The following is a 20008-nucleotide window of genomic DNA, read 5'->3' as shown; positions in this document are numbered from 1 at the left end:
ACGGAAGGGGTAGTGGGTATTAGCAGAGGGGAAGATGATCCTGGCCAAGGTCCAGAACCCGTGATAGCAGAGCGGAGAAAAAACCAAGCCCTCAGCCCCCGCTCCCGCCTCCCACATAAACGTTTGGCAGAGGGAACAGATCACAGCTCCCACCTTTACAGATACGAAAATATCTCCCTCCTTGGGCAAATGCTAATAAAACCTTTATTAAAAAAAAAAACTATTCTTTATTTGATAGCCCTGGGACATGGTGCCCTCCACCCAATAAAGCACCCTCCAGCAACCCTCCCACCCCACACCCGATACATACACATACAGGGACACACACACACACACACACACAAAGATCTGGATCCGTCTTCACTTCCTGTTGGCCTGAGCAGTACCAATAACACACTGGTTCACCTGGGGGTAGAGGGTTAGACAGGATAAAAGTTTGCAGCGTAACCAATACAACATTTTTCCCAAGATCTCCTCCCATCCTCCAATGCTAGGGCTGCCCTCAGAAATACTGAAATAAGGCCTCCAAAGGCTGGTTCAGGCTGGTCCCAGTTATGGTTGGTTCTCCTCTGCACACTAGGTTTGGAGGAGGTGAAAAGGCTTGAGGAGAGATGGAAGCCCCAGAAGAAAATACAGGAGCAGAGAGAGGAGGCTTTCATTTCCAGCAATACCGTGTACTAGAGACCTCCAACCTCTCCCACTGTAAAACACTTAAACCGAGATAAAATAGTAATGACACCCATTTAGGAACTAGGACTCCTTAGAAAATGGATCAGTTGAAGTCTGGGGGAGGAAATGTACAAGTTGAATCTGAAAAGACTACTAGAGTTCTGTCTAAAGGACACTGGCGCCAACCTGAAGGAGGCTCTTTTTTTTTTTTTTTGAGATGGAGTCTCGCTCTGTCCCCCAGGCTGGAGTGCAGTGGCATGATCTCGGCTCACTGCAAGCTCCGCCTCCCGGGTTCACGCCATTCTCCTCGAGTAGCTGAGACTACAGGCGCCCGCCACCACGCCCGGCGAATTTTTTGTATTTTTAGTAGAGGCGGGGTTTCACCGTGTTAGCCAGGATGGTCTCGATCTCCTGACCTCGTGATCCACCCACCTCGGCCTCCCAAAGTGCTGAGATTACAAGCATGAGCCACCGCACCCAGGCAGGAGGTTCCTACTGGCCAAAGATGGGGTAATTTGAGCATCAGAAAGAACGACTGTGGCTGGGCTGGGTGGCTCACGCCTATAATCCCAACACTTTTGGTGGCTACAATGAGCTATGATTGAGCCATTGAATTCCAGTCTGGGCAACAGAGCAAGTCCCCATCTCAAAAAAAATAAAAATAAAGATAACCCTCAGATAAACATTCATTGGTCACCTGTGGAAGCTGCTAGGATATCAACTCAATACTGAAAATCAATAAATAATTCAGCATTTATCTTGTTTTTCCTGTATGAACTGAATTTCAGAGAAACCAAGTAGATGGCAAGGCAAATGTCTTCCGAAAAGAATCGTGACTAACCAATGCAGAACAACTAAGATTAGAAAAATCGCTATTTAGAAACCCCTTAATGAAATAATGGATCCAGGTATGGTCACTGCTGGATAAAATTACTAGGTGAAAAAGTCAATAAGGAGCTTGTAAATGGATGGATCAGGTTGACAACACCCAAATATGATAAATAAGTGAAAGTATGGGGGAAAGAGGAAGCAACCAGCCAAAATCCAGAATAGTATATTCTATAGGACAAATTACCCTCAACAGACAAATGACATAATAGTGGCAGTGTGGGATAGGGTTGTGGAACTTTGAGACATTTCAACGAAGTGGGTGGCCCTTGCCTGGATCCTGATTTGAACAAACCTATTATGTATAAAAGACACTTCTGAGACAGTTGGGTGAAATTTAACATAAACTGGGTATTAGAGGATATTAAAGTTCATGTTGTTGGATGTTACATTGGTGTAACATCAATAAAAAGTTAGAAAAAACATCACTCTCTAAAATTGAACTTGCAAGATAGTGAGGGAAACCCTCATCAAAGTAGAATACCAGATCAGGGTGCAGGTGCTGGCTACTCCACAGCAACAATCAGTGCTGATTGGGAGGAGGCCCAAGCGCACAGCAGGACAGACCTGATCAGACCTCAAATAAAGCCAGAGCCCATCAAAGGGCTATATGCGCAGGAGGAGGGTGAACCAGAGAAAAAAATTACCCTGGAGGCAGACAGTAAGGAAACTTTCTGACTTGCTTAACACTAGTGGAAGGAGATTCTAGTGGAAGGAATTCTCATTAGTGAGAATTCATATGGCCACTGGCTGACCCTCATGAGGTTTGGAGTCTAAATTCACACTATTTGGAATAGTCTGAAAAACCTCTAAGTCTGATCCAGTAATCCCATTTCAATGACTATTTCCCTGGTTAGATGTAACTGAAAAAATACAAAATGATGTATGTACAAAGTTAGTCAACATGGCCTTGTGACTAAAAAAGTGTGGAAACAATCCAAGTGTCCAGTAGAGGGAACTGGTGGATAAATTTTGGTGCAACTACATAGTGGAGTCCTAGGCAGACCTAAAAATAATGATCTCTGTATGCTGATAGGGAGGAATCTTAAGGATTTTTTGTGTGTTGTTTTGTTTTTTGAGACAAGGTCTTACTCTGTCACCCAGGCTGAAGTGCAGTGGTAGGATCACGGCTCACTGCAGCCTCCACCTCCCAGGCTCAGGTGATCCTCCCACCTCAGCCTCCTGAGTAGCTAGAACTACAGGTGTTAAGCCACTACACCCAGCTAATTTTCCTATTTTTTGTAGAGACAGGGTCTCACTATGTTGCCCAGGCTGATTTTAAACTCCTGGGCTCAAGCAATCCTCCTGCCTTGGCCTCCCAAAGTGTTCGGATTACAGGCATGAGCTACTGCACCCTACCAGTTTAGACCTTTTAGTCACCTTTTCTTTTTTTTTAATCAGCTTTCTCAGGTTAAATTAATCACCTGTTTTTTAAAAAACTTAACTCAAAAGTTAATAATTAAAAATGGAACCAGGTGAGCAGTGCCTCAGATACCTGCGAATGTAAAACCTTTCTGCACAAATGTGCTCCCTGCCCTAGAAGACAGAAGGGATTGGAATGGAGAAGCCTACAACCACCCATGGGTCCTGACAAGGCTGACTGGTGGTAATCGCACCTTGGAGGCAAAGCGTAGAGAGTTGAGGGACTCGGAGACGTTCTCTTCCAGTGGAGAAATGTTCACAAACATGAGCCTATGAAAAGAAAATGTGCCCAACCCCAGCATTAAGGGCCAGCAGAACCTGGACAGGTCTCCACTGTTCCCCGCTTTCTACCCCCAACCCCAACACAGTTCCTACCTGACCCCTTCCATCTGTCCCTTTCACTCACATCTTAGCACTACCACCCAGAGAGTTCTGCAGCAGGTAGGTCAGTTTGCTGTTCCGGTAAGGCACGTGGGACTCCTAGATGATTGAGGTGGGGACAGATGTTTAGGAATAGGCAGAGTTCTGCACAGCTAACCCCAATTGCCCCCCAGGTCCCATATCTCACCCCACTCCCATTCCCACCTTGTTGCTCAGGGCCATGATAACCAGCCCCAGCGTGGACAAGCTGCTGTTAATGGCCTGTGTTTCCCGAAGGCGTTCCCGCTCCCCGGGGCCGAGGGTTAAGCCGGGGTCAAGTCGCTCACTCCCAGCCAGGTCCACAAGACTGAGGGGGGCCCCACACTGCAGGCCTCGGCTGGAGTGCTCCCCAGAAATCTGTAGCTGGAATACACTGTGGCTGCGTGATGACCGTTCATTCTGGGCTGTGCGGGCCACAGCCCGATTCTGGTGGGCCAGATGAAGCAGGGCCTCCACCTGGGGAGGGGAGTAGAAGGGGCAAAAAGGCAGGCAGAAGTCAGTACATAGTAATATGTATGGAAATGACTAAGAGCCCACCCCCACCCTCTTGAAGCTTTCTAGCCTGTCAAGAAACAAAGTAAGATGCACAGTATGTCTGAAAATGGTAAGGAATACATAGAATAGGGAGTGTATAAAGGCGGGGTGGGAAACACAAGTTTTGACAGGATAGTCAAGATCTCCAGGAAAGAGCATCCAGACAAAGGCGCTGGGATGGGGAGCACGACTAGCTGGTTGAGGAACAGCCAGGAGGCCAGCATGGCTAGGATGAGCTGAGCAAGGAGATGAGACCTGAGATGTAGTGACCCTCCTCCTTTTGGCAGATGCATCACTCCCTCACCACTCCCAGGTTAAGGCAGATCTACCGACAGCCCACAGGACAAAACGGGATGTGGTAACCCAGCGTCATAACTTGCACTTCATCCTTCAATTCTCTCCTGCTCCTTTCTCCCTCTACCTCCATCTTGAGACACCCTGCCCACTCCTCCCCATTCCCCAGTTCCAGTGCCCATGGGTCCTCACTTCTTTCTCACAGGAGACAGGGACATATCGAGCATTGGTGACAATGAGCTCCTCACTCCCTGGCCCGGCACGGCGAATCTCACACTCGCCCCCTTGACCCTTCCGGGTTCCAGTGGCCAGCAGGTCCCGGACAGTCTCATTGTAGATCTCTACATAGCTTGCTACAAAGCTGTAGGTCCAGCCCTGACCACTCAGCTCCTGGGCCACAGAGAAGAGGTGCCGCAGGGCCCGAGGGATCAGCCCCTCCAACTGGGGGTCTCCCCCAGGTCCACCCTCCATTGTGAAAGTCTTGCCACTGCCTGTCTGGCCATAGGCAAAGATGCATACTGGATAGCCATCCAGGGCTGACTGGACAAGCATGGCAATCTCTTCAAACACTTCATCCTGTCCACTTCCTGGTGGGAATACCCGGTCAAAGGAAAAATCATGGCGAGTTGCGGGGGCTGGTGCCCCACTCAGGGTTCCACGCCGCTCGTCAGACCGGAAGAGGCTAAGGCGGGTTGGAGGATCAGAGGGCCCACCAGGGCCAGAGGGAAACAGGAGGAGGCCAGGGGGTGGAGTGGGCTCCCCCGGCAGGACAGGGCGGACCCGGCAGAATACACGGATGTTGCCCTTGAGTTCCTGCAGCTGGTTGTGCAGTCGCCGGCGCTCCATTTCTAGCCCATGAAGACGTTCTTCCCGCTCAGTCAGTAAGGCTGCCTGGGCCACAGTCTCCTGCTGCAGAGATGCCACCTCTGCTCGGCTGCTTGACAGGGCTGCTTCTGATGTCTGCAGCCTCCTCTGCCCAGAAGAAAACACAACATACACAGAGGGTAAGATGCAACCAAGAATAAGAACAAACTGTGTGGCGTATGGAGTGGGTGAAGGTGAGGTCCCTGCTCAAAAGGACCTCAAGTCTGGTAAACAAAGAAAGATGAGAAAATAAGGAATCATGGTACTAAGACAGGGAGTGCTATGGGTATGCCCAAGCACAAAGAGGAGCACAAGGAAGATGATATCTAGGCTGACACCCAGAAGTACAGAAGTGTACCAAGGAAGGATGCAGTACACAAAGAACATTCCAGAAAGAGGGAAGCACATATGCAGAATGCCCAGAAGTGAAAGTTGAGTCATTTAAGAGACTGCAAATAATTTAATCTAGTTGGTGCTCACCAGGAAGGTGTCAAGTGGACATGGGAGGAGGGAAAGAGAGTACCACAGGAATTTGTGATCAGGATGGGAACCCAAAGAAAGAGGGATGGAGGACTAAGGAAGACACAGATCTAAATGGGAGCTTTGCAAACAGTCAAGGGTAGGAAGAAGCGTGGCAGAAAGCAAGACAGTCAGGAGTGGGCTGAGGTGCAGACAGGTGGAAGAGAGAGGTATCTTCAGCAGCACCTATACTGCTAAAGATAGGTGCTCAGGAGTTCTCAGCCCAGACTTGAGGGGTACCTGGAAAGGAGGGGAGGCATGACCTCTGCCAGGAAAGCAGGGTTGACATCCGGTGAAAATCTGGCCCTTACCTCCTTCTCCTCTAGTTGGGACGTCAGTCCCCTCCGTTCTTCCTGCAATTCCACCTGTTTTTTCTGAAGCTCTTGCACCAAGCCCTCCTGCGTGCTCAGCCGCTCTTCCAGCTCCAGGACACAAGCACGCAAGTTCTTCAGCTCCTGTTGGCCCTGCTCAGCCTGGGCCTGTACCTTGGCTAAATGCCCCTCCAGTGTTCTGCGCTCTGTCCCCAGGGCCTTGGCCTGCTGTTGGGCATCTCTAAGCTGGTCCTGAAGCTGCTGGTTCTCTTGGTCCAATGTTTGAGTCCTCTCACGGCATTGTTTTAGTTCTGCATTTAGGTCACATAACTGACCCTTTAAGTCCCAGGCTGGACGTTTGCTGGGTTTCTTCCCTCCTGCCATGGGAGGAACAGCTGATGCTAAGACGAGCACAGAAAGGACAAAGGTCAGTGAAGTCTAGGCTCTCTATCCTTCCTCTCTTCTAGCCTTTATGGGATCCACACCTGATGCTACATCTCCTTCCCCTTAGAGACCAGATGGATTTTTCTGGGCACTCACCATCTTCTCTTCCCTATCCCAGCCTCTCACCCAGTGGTTATGTTTGTCACCTACTGCCAGACTTCTGGACAGGAACAGCAGAAACTGGCTTCTGGTTCTTCAACCCTAGAGAATTGAGGAGGTGACTTAGGAATTACAGGACCAGTGTCCCTCCACCTCCATCATTCTCCCTTTACACATACCCCAAATCCCTTCTCAGACCCAGCTCTTGAGCACAATTACCTGTGGCAATAGCTGTGGAACACCGGGGTCCTGTCTTCTTGGAAACTTTTTGAGCTGCCCAGGAGATGGGAGAGAGCAAAGGTAGAATGATCATTCTTAAGATGGCATGTACACTTGCTAGGACAGGGGAAGAAGAAGTGCTTTTCTCAGAATTAGAAATAAGATAACTTCCTTCCCTTATCCCTAAGTCTGGCCAGCTCCTAATGATACCCCCCCAGAACCAGAAATTACAGTCATCCCTCAGTATCCAAAAGGGGTTGATTCCAGCACCCCCCAAGAATACCAAAATCCAAGGATGCCCAAGTCCCTTACATAAATAGGTATCTAGTATTAAATATAGTCTATGCACACCCTCCCATATACTTTATTTATTGATTGAGACAGTTTCCCTCGTTGCCCAGGCTGAAGTGCAATGGCATGATCTCTGCTCACAGCAAACTCCACCTCCAGGGTTCAAGTGATTCTCCTGCCTCAGCCTCCCAAGTAGCTGGGATTATAGGTATGCACCACCACACCCGGCTAATTTTGTATTTTTAGTAAAGGTGGGGTTTCACCATGTTGATTAGGCTGGCCTCAAACTCCTGACCTCTGGTGATCTGCCTGCCTTGGCCTCCATTTTGCTTTTTTTTTTTTTTTTTTTGAGACAGCTTTGCAGTCTTGTCACCCAGGCTGGAATGCAACGGCACAATCTCGGCTCACTGCAACCTCCGCCTCCAGGGTTCAAGCAATTTTTCTGCCTCAGCCTCCTGAGTAGCTGGGATTACAGGCAAGTGCCACCACACCCGGCTAATTTTTTTTTAATATTTTTAGTAGAGACAGGTTTTCAGCATGTTGGCCAGGCTGGTCTCAAACTCCTGGCCTCAGGTGATCTGCCTGCCTCAGCCTCCCAAAGTGCGATTACAGGCATGAGCCACCACATCCAGCCGCATATACTTTAAATCATCTTTAGATTACTTATAATATCTAACACAATGTAAATGCTATGTTAATACAGTCATGTGCCCATAATGACATTTCGGTCAATGACGGACTGCATATACAACAGTAGCCCCGTAATATTATAATGGAGCTAAAAATTCCTATTGCCTAGTGACATTATAGCCATGGTAATGTCATAGCATTCCTCACCTGTTTGTGGTGATTCTGATATAAACAAACCTAATGCACTGCCAGTTGTATGAAAGTGTAACACATACAATTACATATAGTACATAATACCTGATAATGATAATGACTATGTTACTAGTTTATATATTTACTGTACTTTTTATTGTTATTTTAGAGTATACTCCTTCTATTTGCAAAAACAGTTAACTATAAAACAGCTTCAGGCATGTCATTCAAAAGGCATTCCAGGCAAGGCACGGTGGCTCATGCCTGTAATCCCAGCACTTTGGGAGGCCAAGGCGGGCAGATCACGGGGTCAGGAGATTGAGACCATCCTGGCTAACACGGTGAAACCCCGTCTCTACTAAAAATACAAAAACAAAATTAACCAGGCATGGTGGTGGGCGCCTGTAGTCCCAGCTACTCGGGAGGCTGAGGCAGGAGAATGGTGTGAACCCAGAAGGTGGAGCTTGCAGTGAGCTGAGATGACGCCACTGCACTCTAGCCTGGGCGACAGTGCGAGACTCCGTCTCAAAAAAAAAAAAAAAAAAAAAAGGCAATCCAGAAGAAGGCATTGTTATCACAGAAGTCACATCTCCATGTGTGTTACTGCCCCTGAAGATCTTCCAGTGAGACAAGATGTGGAGGTGTTGATGATCCTGACCCTATGTAGGCCCAGGCTAATGTGTGTATTTCTTCGTTTTTAACAAAAAGTTTGAAAAGCAAAATAATATTTAAAAATTTTCAAATTTAAGATTATTTCTTGGAAAAAATACAAATAAATAACATTTTAAATTAAAAAAAGAATTTTAGGCAGGGCGCAGTAACTCATGTCTGTAATCCCAGCATTTTGGGAGGCTGAGGTGGGCGTATCACGAGGTCAGGAGATCGAGACCATCCTGACTAACATGGTGAAACCCCATCTCTACTAAAAATACAAAAAATTAGCTGGGCGTGATGGCACGCACCTATAGTCCCAGCTACTCGGGAGGCTGAGGCAGGAGAATCACTTGAACCCGGGAGGCGGAGGTTACAGTGAGTCGAGATCACGCCATCGCACTCCAGCCTGGGCGACAGAGCGAGACTCTGTCTCAAAAACAAAAAACAAAAATTTTATTTTCAACCCAGGAGACAGAGATTCATATTGCCCTGAATGTATGCTGCCCGCCCAAAAAAAATTTGATAGAAAAAAAGCATGAGGAATAAGGATATAAAGAAATAAAATATTTCTGTAAAGCTATACAATGTTTGTGTTTTCAGTTGTTATTACAAGAGTCAAAAAGTTAGCCGGGCGCAGTGGCTCACACCTGTAATCCCAGCACTTTGGGAGGCCGAGGCAGGCAGATCACGAGGTCAGGAAATCGAGACCATCCTGGCTAACACGGAGAAACCCCGTCTCTATTAAAAATACAAAAAAACAAAATTAGCCAGGTATGGTGGAGGGCGCCTGTAGTCCCAGCTACTCAGGAGGCTGAGGCAGGAGAATGGCGTGAACCCAGGAGGCGGAGCTTGCAGTGAGCTGAGACTGTGCCACTGCACTCCAGCCTGGGCGACAGAGCAAGACTCCATCTCAAAAAAAAAAAAAGAGAGAAGCTCTCAGCTTTCGGCTCGGAGGAGGCCAAAGTGCAACTTTCTTCGATCGTTGCGAATCCGGGTTCATCCAACACCAGCCGCCTCCACCATGCCGCGGAAGTTCAACCCCAGTGACATCAAAGTCGTATACCTGAGGTGCACCAAAGGTGAAGTCGGTGCCACTTCTGCCCTGGCCCCCAAGATCGGCCCCCTGGGTCTGTCTCCAAAAAAGGTTGGTGATGACATTGCCAAGGCAACGGGTGACTGGAAGGGCCTGGGGATTATAGTGAAACTGACCATTCAGAACACACAGGCCCAGATTGAGGTGGTGCCTTCTGCCTCTACCCTGATCATCAAAGCCCTCAAGGAACCACCAAGAGACAGAAAGAAACAGAAAAACATTCAACACAGTGGGATGATCACTTTTGATGAGATCGTCAACACTGCTCTACAGATGCGGCACCGATCCTTAGCCAGAGAACTCTCTGGAACCATTAAAGAGATCCTGGGGACTGCCCAGTCTGTGGGCTGTAATGTTGATGGCCGCCACCCTCATGACATCATAGATGATATCAACAGTGGTGCTATGGAATGCCCAGCTAATTAACCACAAAGGAAAATATTTCAATAAAGGATCATTTGACAACTGGTCGAAAAAAAAAAAAGTTAAAAAAAGATTAAAATGTTACATCAGCCTTGGCAAGTGGGAAAAAAATATTAAGTTTATAAAGTAAAATAGTTATAGTAAACTAAGGTTAATTTATTATAAAAGAACTATTTTTTATAAATTTGGTGTAGCCTAACTGTACCATGTTTCTAAAGTCTACAGCAGTGTACAGTAAGGCCCTAAGCCTTCACATTCACTCACCACTCACTCACTGACTCACCCAGAGCAACTTCCATTCAAACATGCTCCATTTAATGGTTAGTACCCTGTATAGCTGTACCATTTTTTATCATTTATATTGTATTTTAACTGTACCTTTTCTATGTTTAGGTATGTTTATATACACAAATGGTTACCACTGTGTTATGTTACCTACAGTGCTTCAGTATAGTAACACGCCACACAGGCTTGTTGCCCAGGAGCAATAGGCTATCGCAGATAGCCTAGGTGTGTAGCAGGCTAGATCATCTAGGGTTTCAGTAAGTACATTCTATGATGTTTCCACAATAATGCATTTCTGATAATGTATCTGCATTGCCAAGTGACACATGACCATAACTCTTATACTGTATTTTTTGGTTTTATTTTTTATTTTCCATGAATATTTTCTTGTTTTTTTTTTTTTGAGACCAAGTCTCGCTCTGTCGCCAGGCTGGCGCAATCTCAGCTCACTGCAACCTCCACCTCCCAGGTTCTAAGCAATTCTCCTGCCTCAGCCTCCAGAGTAGCTGGGATTACAGGCACGGGCCATCACGTCTGGCTAATTTTGTATTTTTAGTAGAGACAGGGTTTCAACCATATTGGCCAGGCTGGTCTGGAACTCCGGACCTCAGGTAATCTACCCACCTTGGCCTCCCAAAGTGCTGGGATTACAGGCGTGAGCCACTGTGCCCACTCTCCTTGAATATTTTCAACCGATGGTTGGTTGAATCTGCAGAAGCAGAACCCACAGATACAGAGGGCCAACTGTACTCCATATGCCAAAAAGCAACTTGGATTAAGATAAGTAAAAGCAGGACCATGTCTAAAGTATGCCACCATTTGTGTAAAAAAGGTGGGGGAGTATAGTCTTACTTGCTTGAATACCAATAGAATTTCCCTGGAAGAACACACAGTTGGCCTGGGTAGCAGAATTGGGTGGCTGGAGGACAGAAATAGGAAGCAAACTTCACTATACAACAACCTTTGTGCCTCTGGAATTTTGAACCAAATGAAATGTTATTACCTATTCAAAATAGGCTGGGCGTGGTACCTCACGCCTGTAATCCCAGCACTTCGGGAGGCAGAGGCAGGTGGATCACCTGAGGTCTGGAGTTCAAGACCAGCCTGGCCAACATGGCGAAACCCCATCTCTACTAAAAAAAAAATACAAAAATTAGCTGGGCGTGGTGGTGGGCACCTGTAATCCCAGCTACTTGGGAGGCTGAGGTAGGAGAGTCGCTTGAACCTGGGAGGAGGAGGTTGCAGTGAGTGAGATTGAGCCACTGCACTCCAGCCTGGGCGATAGAGCGAGACCGTCTCAAAAAAAAAAAAAAAAAAAAAAAACCAGAATAAAATTGAAAGAAAAGAAACAAGTGAGTTGAAGAGCAGCACTGGACTTCCATGTCCTTGGAGTCTATCCATCCCGAGAGCCCACCTGTGGTCTGGCCTTGTGTCTGTGGCACTGTAGTGAGGGATGGAACTCTTGGGTGGGATGTGGTAATTTTGGTCGTTGCACCCAGGCCTCTTGTCCGTTTCTGGGGAAAGATAAAGACAAAGTCCATAGTCACCCTCCCTAATGGTTTATACTCTCTCTCTCCTTTCTTTCACACACACATACACACACACACACCCCCCACACACATGCACAGCTCTCCATGCCCAGCTCACCTTCTCAGGCTCCAGGCCATCTTCCATCTGGTCAGGCCTCCTCTTGAGTCTGCTTCCTGAGAGAGGCAGCCGGGAAGGGGCCTTAATCAGAGGTCTCTTCGGTTCTATGTTCCCCTTTACTTCCAACAGGGGGGACCTCTGTTGGGAAAAGAGACCCTTAAGACAATACCCAGGAGCCCAAATGTCCCAAGAACTTCCCGTCTTGGCCCCCAGCCTCAATTATCAACATCACCACCACCAAGCACTGAGCACCACTTGTGCCAAAAGCTGAATTATGTGCCAGACAGACAGCATGAACAGAAGTGGGGACGTAACCTAAAAGTGGGAATAACCTCTAGGGGAAAAGCTGGACTTGACTAACTTTAAGGGTGGGACTCAAACAAGCAGAAAGGAATGGATGCTCTTTCTGGAAGGCAAAAATTCAAATATGTACATAGCATGGCTAAGAAACCAACTGGCCCTTTTGGCTGAAGCTGAGAATCATAAATAAGGGAGAGTGGAAGATATGTGAGGGCTGAAGACTGCTTGGGAGAATCAGGCAACATTTATTGAGCAATGTTTGAAATGTTTTACCTGGGCCGGGTGCAGTGGCTCATGCCTGTAATCCCAGCACTTTGGGAGGCTGAGGTGGGCAGATCACAAGGTCAGGAGTTTGAGACTAGCCTGGCCAACATGGTGAAATCCTGTCTCTACTAAAAATACAAAAATTAACTGGGTGTGGTGGTGCATGCCTGCAATCCCAGCTACTCAGAAGGCTGAGTAAGGAGAATCGCTTGAACATGGGAGGCAGAAGTTGCGGTGAGCCGAGATCACGCCACTGCACTCCAACCTGGGCAACAGAGTGAGACTCCGCCTCAAAAAAAAAAAAAAAAAAGGCATTAGAACTTAATTCTGGCCGAGCACGGTGGCTTATGCCTGTAATCCCAGCACTTTGGGAGGCTGAGGCAGGCAGATTACTTGAGGTCAGGAGATCAAGACCAGCCTGACCAACATGGTGAAACCCTGCTTCTACAAAAATTACCCAGGCGTGGTGGCATGTGCCTGTAATCCAGCTACTTGGGAGGCCAAGGAGGAGAATCGCTTGAACGATTGGTGGAGGTTGTGGTGAGCCGAGATCACACGACTGCACTCCAGCCTGGGTGACAGAGTGAGACTGAGTCTCAAAAAACGAAAAAAGGACTTGGCTGGGCACGGTGGCTCATGCCTATAATCCCAGCACTTTGGGAGGCCGAGGCGGGCAGATCACGAGGTCAGGAGATCAAGACCATCCTAGCTAACACGGTGAAATCCCGTCTCTACTAAAAAATACAAAAAAATAGCCGGGCGTGGTGGCAGGCGCCTATAGTCCCAGCTACTGGGGAGGCTGAGGCAGGAGAATGGCGTGAACCCGGGAGGCAGAGCTTGCAGTGAGCCAAGATTGTGCCACTGCACTCCAGCCTGGGCGACAGAGCGAGACTCCGTCTCAAAATAAATAAATAAATAAATAAAAATAAAAAACTTAATTCTCATGGAACCTAGTTGAAAGGGGCTACTCTAGAAGCTTGAGGGCTAAGCTAGGCAGACATCCACCTTAGCGAACCAGATGACATTTGCCTGTGGTCCCAGCTACAAGGGAGGCTGAGGTGGGAGGATGGCTTGGGCCCAGATCAAGGCTGCAGTGAGCCGTGATCATGCCACTGCACTCCAGCACTCCAGCCTGGGCAACATACTGAGATCCTGTCTCACAAAAAAAAAAAAAAAAAAAAGAAAAAGAAAAAGAAAAGAAGTAACACAGAGATCTGAGTACCTGAAGAGCTGGTTTTTGTTTATTTGTTTTGAGACAGGGTTGCCCAAGCTGGCTTTGAACTTTGAGTTCAAGTGATCCTCCTGCCTTAGCCTCTTGAGTGCCTAAGACAACAAGCACATGCCACTGGACCCAGCAGGATTGGTTTCATGGATGCTAAGTTCAATTTTGGGAAAGTGAGTTTGAGCTACCCGTGATACAATGAGATTTACTCAAGGAAGTTCATAGAGCATCATTATTTTTTAAAAATTATGAAACAACCTGATACACTGTTTTCTTTTGTTTTTAATTTATTATCATAACCCCTATATAAGACTGTGAGCACCGTAAGAATTCATCTGTTTTGTTCATAACTATATAACCAGAGGGCCTAGTACAATGTCTGCTACATGGTAGGACTCTACAGTTTTTGAAGGAATGAAATTGAATATTCATCAGTGGGGCAGTACTTAAACTGTGATACATCCATACCATTGGCTTCTATAAAAATAAAAAGGGAAAAAAAGAGGTAGCATTTTTCCTGCCACCTACAGAAATGTGCACAAAGAATGCTTATTTTAATTTAGTGTAATCAAATATAGTATGGAAACCAAATTTTTCTTTAAGTATTCTGAAGTCAAACACTAATTTTTAAAAATAACCTGTGCCCTTCCTCCTCTCTACACTACCATAGTGGATCTGCTACAGACCTACCTCCTTGGAATTTATGTCGGTTCAGAAAATGTGTTTAAAGGTTTGTTTATTCAGGTCAACTCCAAAGACCACAGTATATATATTTTTCCCATCTATTAATATAAAGCTAGACATGATGCCCTCCAACTTTCCACAATGAGAAACATAAGCACTTAACCTTCTATAAGAACGGATATTCATGCAACCCTGCCTACATCCACCTCACCACAAGATTAGAGGTGGATGGCCCTGCTCCTAAGGCAACCCTTTCACATATGCATCACATCCCACCCCTCCTCACCAAATCCTGGACTCACCAAATCCTCCCAATTTCAGGAACATTCCTCCAGCAATCCTCCCTTCTCACCTCTGCACCATCAGCTTTGCACTCTATGGCATCACTCCAATTGGCATACCACAAACTCTATTATTTCTTCGAAACTAAAAGAATCTGAACTCAGGCCGGGCGCGGTGGCTCACTCCTGTAATCCCAGCACTTTGGGAGGCCGAGGCGGGCGGATCACGAGGTCAGGAGATCGAGACCATCCTGGATAACACGGTGAAACCCCGTCTCTACTAAAAATACAAAAAAATAGCCGGGCGTGGTGGCAGGCGCCTGTAGTCCCAGCTACTCTGGAGGCTGAGGCAGGAGAATGGGGTGAACCCAGGAGGCGGAGTTTGCAGTGAGCCAAGATCGCGCCACTGCACTCCAGCCTGGGTGACAGAGCCAGACGCCGTCTCAAAAAAATAAATAAATAAATAAATAAATAAATAAAAAGAATCTGAACTCTGCTTTCCCTAACAGGTACTATCCTTTTTCCTTGCCGCCCTTTGCAGCAAAACTCTAAAGTATTACCTCTAGTGTATTCATTGTGGCCAATTTCTCTCCTAAGCCCATTGCAATCAGGCTTTCATTCCCACCATTCCATCGAAACTGCTATCCTCAAGATCACAAGTAACTTCATGTTGCTAACTCAATTCTTTATCTTCATTTTCTTGACCCATCAAACAGCATTTGATACAACTGATTACTCCCTTTTCCTTAATAGGCTTTCTTCATTTAGCTTCCAGGAGACCACCCTTTCTTACCTCACTGGCAGGTCCTCCTCATCTCTCCAGACTTTAACAGCATTCTCTATCTATACTCACTATCCGCTCCCATGGCTTTAAGTATCATTGATATGCTGAGAGTTTCCAAATTTATATGTCCAGTTCAGACCTCAATCCTGCACCTATACTGAACTGCATCCTCAACATCGCTATTTAAGGCTGGGAGTAGTGCCTCATGCCTATAATCCCAGCACTTTGGGAGGCCGAGGCGGGCAGATCACTTGAGTTCAGGAGTTCGAGACCAGCCTGGCCAACATGGCAAAACCCCGTCTCTACTAAAAATACAAAAATTAGCCAGGTGTGGTGGCACATGCCTGTAACCCCAGTTACTCGGGAGACTGAGGCGGGAGGATTGCTTGAAGCTGGGAGGTAGAAGTTGCAGTAAGCTGAGATCGCACCACTGCACTCCAGCCTGGGCAACAGAGTGAGAGACTCTGTCTCAAAAAAACATCTCCATTTGGAAGTCTAATGACTGACCTCTTGATGTCCAACCCTGCTTTGAACTTGCTCCTTTTGCAGCTTTCTCCATCTCAATTGATATAACTCCATCTTTCAGTTGCTCAAGCCAAAAACCCAGTCTTCTCTTTCTCCTACATACCACATCTAATCTGTCAACAAAGCATGGCTGATTGTACCTTCAAAATATATCCGGAACCCAACCACTTTTTACTGTTTCTTCCACTGCTATCACCCTGACCTAAGACACCATCATCTGGCACCTAGATTATCATAAACCAGTGGTTCTCAACTGGGGGTGATTTTATCCCCCAGGTGACATTTGACAATGTCCAATGCAGTCCTGTACACTGCCAGATGCCTAGCAGCATCCCTGCCCTCTACCCACTAGATGCCAGTAGCAACCCCCCACCTAGTCATGACAATAAAAAATGTTGGCCAGGTGCGGTGGCTGATGCCTGTAATGCGAACACTTTGGGAGGCCGAGGTGGGAGGATCACGGGGTCAGGAGATTGAGACCATCCTGGCTAACACGGTGAAACCCTGTCTATACTAAAAATACAAAAAATTAGCTGGGCATGGTGGCACGCACCTGTAGTCCCAGCTCCTCTGGAGGCTGAGGCAGGAGAATCGCCTGAACCCGGGAGGCAGAGGTTGCAGTGAGCCGAGATCACACCACCGCACTCCAGGCTGGTGACAGAGCGTGACTACATCTCAAAAAAAAAAAAAAAAACAAAAAAAACAAAAGTTGCAGGGCACGGTGGTTCATGCCTGTAATCCCAGTACTTTGGGAGGCCGAGGCAGGCGAATTGCTTGAGCCCAGGAGTTCCAGACCAGCCTGGGCAACATGGCAAAACCCTGTCTCTACAAAAAATACAAAAAATTAGCCAGGCATGGTGGCAGGTTCCTGTAGTCCCAGCTACTCAGGAGGCTGAGGTAGGAGGATCACTTGAGCCCAGGAAGTTAAGGCTCCAGTGAGCAACGATCATGCCACTGCAGTCCAGCCTGGGAACACGGAAAGAGAATCTGTCTCAAAAAAAAAAAAAAAAAAAAAAGGCAATAGTGCTATGGTTGTGAAAATATGTTGGACCCAACAAATCTTATCTTTTTGCTTAAAATCATCCAATGATTCCCCATCTCACTCAGAGTAAAAGTCCTCACAACGACCACCACAAGGACAAACTGTGATCAGTAGCCCCACTACCCATTACCTGACTTCCTTTCCCACAACTTTTCCCCTTGCTCACTTCATTCCAGCCATACTTCCCTCCTTACAACTCTTTAGGGACTCTGCTCTAGCAGATTCCCTCTGCCTGAAATGTTCTTCCCTCACTATCTGCTTGTCTATCTCCCTCACTTCCTTCAAGTCTTTATTCAATTCATCTTTTCAATGGGGGTTACTGAGACCACCCTATTTAATACTCTATCCTCCCAGTTGGCCTCCCCTACTCCCTTAATCCTGAATTTCTCCTTTTCTCCACAGCACTTACGGCCTTCTGACAGTTACATAATTCATTTATTACATTTATTGTCTGTATCCCCATAGAATGGCAGCTCCATGGTGGCAACGATTTGTCCCTTGTTCACTGCTGCATCCTAAGTACCTACAACCGCGCCTGGCATGTAGTAGGTGCTCAGTAAATACTTGATTAATAGATCTGAGAAGGCTTTTACTACTTCTCACTGTCACATCATACCGCTCTGCTCTCTGGTTGTCACGACAGAAAGAATCTCTCTTAAGGCTGAATCCTAACTTTAGGGAAACCTGAACGTGAAATACTAGTAAAGAAAGGATTCAGGCAGGAGACTTTTCCTGGCACCAGAGATCAGTACACTCCAGCTGTCACACACATTCATGTCTCTTCACTGGAGAGAGGAAGCTGCATATGGTTGTGGGGTGCAGCAGGGCACCATTTAAGAGAAAGAACTAAATCAGTTAGTTTCATTGGGCAGGAATCTGCAAAATTTGGGAAAGGAGAGAGAGAATGAGGAGTCTTTTGGCCCAGATTACCCTACTCTCCTTCTCCCTTTCCTACACTCCGAAGCAGCAGTGATGAGGAGAGGCGATAACACAAAAGGACCTCAGCAAGGATGTGGCCTCAGACACCATGTCCCCAAAGGAAGAAGTCATATCAGAACTCTCACTTCTTACACGCTGTAATCACACCCTGAGTATGAATAAAGAAGTGGCAATGTGTCAGACGAGCCTGAGAATTCGAAATGGGAAATCTCGGAGACATGAAAGTAAAGGAGGGGCTCCAGAAACTTGAAGCTGGGGGAGGGCAGAGAGACGTCCCTTCCGACCTCCCCGGGTGCTCTTTGCCGTCTCCACTCCTGCCTCCGCCCCTTTCCACTTGTACGGGGGCGCAGGGACCTTCGCTCTCCCGGTAGACATGACAAAGGCCGGCCGGGAGCCGGGGGCGCGACAGCATCGGAGCGGCCAACCGTCGTCCCCATCCCCAGGGCAGGACACTTGCGCCGCCCCTACTCACCTGCAGATCCATGTCCACCTCCGTCCCACACGTGCCGGGGGAATGCAGTGGAAGAGAACTGGGTGCCGGGGATCCTGGGACTCGCGTTCTCTCGCCCGCTCGCGAAGCAAGTTAGAGAACTCGCTCGGCTCCGGCCGCTACCAGCCCCGCGCCACACCCGCCACTTTTGAATTCCAACGGCCGCCACCCACTCTTACCGCGCTCTGCACGCAGGGACCAATCGTCGCTGTCGCCACAGCCGAGGGCCAATCGCAGCGTCCTCCGCCACCCGAAGCCACACCCCGCCCGACAGGAGCCTTGTCTTTTCTGTTTCGCAGGCGCCGGAGAGGTAGGCGGATGAATTCCACTTCCGGTCCCAGTTATGCTTCTCACCCCTCCCCTCCTCTAGTGGCAACAGTGCTGGACTTCCGCTCGGCTCCCCGCCGTGGCTCGCTACGTCAGAAAATGCGTGGACGTCGCCGCACGCGCGCAACTGGCCAAACGCAACTGGTGGAGGCCGGAGGAGGAGGGGCGGGGACGCTGGAGGAAAGAAATGACGCATGCGCAAACAAGGACCCGTGCCGGGAGACAGGCGGGACTAGCGCCTCCTGGTGACTGCAGTAGGGAGCGCACTTGTTTTCCGTCGACGTGATTGCGGCTCCAGCGCTGCCTCTCCTGGTCGTGGTTGACTGGTCCCGGAAGTGGCTCCTGGAGCCCTCACGTGGACGTGAGTGGCCTGGTCTGTTCATTCCCTGGTAATGTTGCCATTTCTCACCAAATTTAGGAACTTTTGCGCTCCATTGAAGCCTGACAGTGGGGATTCAAAGCTCAGGAAAGAATTTTTCTTTATAGCCCTCTTCTCTCAGCCAGCCTACTTACCTGGGTGCTGTTACTGGTGCTGGGCTCAGGGCCTCTGGAGTCTCGAGCTCAGGGAGGATTTACTGCTTCCATTTATGGAGTATTTTATGTTTTTCAGATTATGCACCTGTATTATCTCATAATCACAAAAATTCACTGAGTTCCTACATTGTGCCACGTTCTTTGTATAGATGGATGGAGACAGGTTCAGAAAAGTTACATAATAAGTGTAAGGTCACCCTACTGGTTAGGAATGGATCTAGATTCCATTAGCTTCAAAATCCAAGCTATTTCTGTTAACTCACATTGCCTGTAACAGTTTCGGTGACAAGAGCAACCGCTTACGTGTGAATAAGGTGCTAGTTTGCAAAGTCGTTCTACCATATTTACTCATCTGAGTTTCCATCCAATCCTGGAGGTAGTCAGGACAGGGTTTTATTTATGAAACCGAAAGGCAGGGGCCTAAAACATATGTTCGGGGGTTTGGTGTGCAGTTGGAAATTGGCAGGTCTAGCACCCACGCTGCCGTCTTCAATCCATTGCTTTAACTTGGCTTCAAACAAGCTTGTAGAGAGAAGCAGATTGTAGGGAGACACACTGTCTGAAAACCATGCTGCCATCCCCCCAACCTTTGATATCCTGGGAAAACTCCAAAAAGCAACAGCTGGAAGAGAACACAGTAAAAAGAAAAGTAAAGGAAGAAACTAGAGAAAACCAACAATGGAAGGTACAGGGGGATAACTGAGAAGGGAGACCTGAG

General features: G+C 47.7%; 1 protein-coding gene and 1 pseudogene across 2 annotated transcripts; one reads left to right on the top strand and one right to left on the bottom strand.

Annotated features, from left to right (window-relative positions):
- Positions 1-181: 181 nt before the first annotated feature.
- KIFC1 (kinesin family member C1) lies at positions 182-18586 on the bottom strand. 2 transcript variants are annotated; one of them, XM_003281537.3, is made up of 11 exons: positions 18412-18586; positions 11899-12036; positions 11666-11765; positions 6684-6737; positions 6516-6566; positions 5922-6322; positions 4420-5199; positions 3565-3855; positions 3386-3459; positions 3174-3249; positions 182-405 (listed from the first exon to the last, which is right to left on the bottom strand). In XM_003281537.3, exons 1-11 carry the CDS (start codon positions 18421-18423, stop codon positions 361-363), a joined length of 2022 nt encoding a protein of 673 aa, XP_003281585.2. In that variant the 5' UTR covers positions 18424-18586; the 3' UTR covers positions 182-360. The 2 variants fall into 2 exon arrangements, with proteins under 2 accessions (XP_003281585.2, XP_003281586.2); XM_003281538.4 differs by having other exon boundaries at positions 295-405; positions 5922-6298; positions 18412-18535.
- LOC115832357 lies at positions 9457-9969 on the top strand (annotated as a pseudogene).
- Positions 18587-20008: the final 1422 nt, after the last annotated feature.

This window comes from Nomascus leucogenys, chromosome 22a (assembly GCF_006542625.1).
Source record: "Nomascus leucogenys isolate Asia chromosome 22a, Asia_NLE_v1, whole genome shotgun sequence".
Classification (NCBI taxonomy): domain Eukaryota; kingdom Metazoa; phylum Chordata; class Mammalia; order Primates; family Hylobatidae; genus Nomascus; species Nomascus leucogenys.
This window is presented reverse-complemented; position numbering and strand designations above follow the sequence as displayed.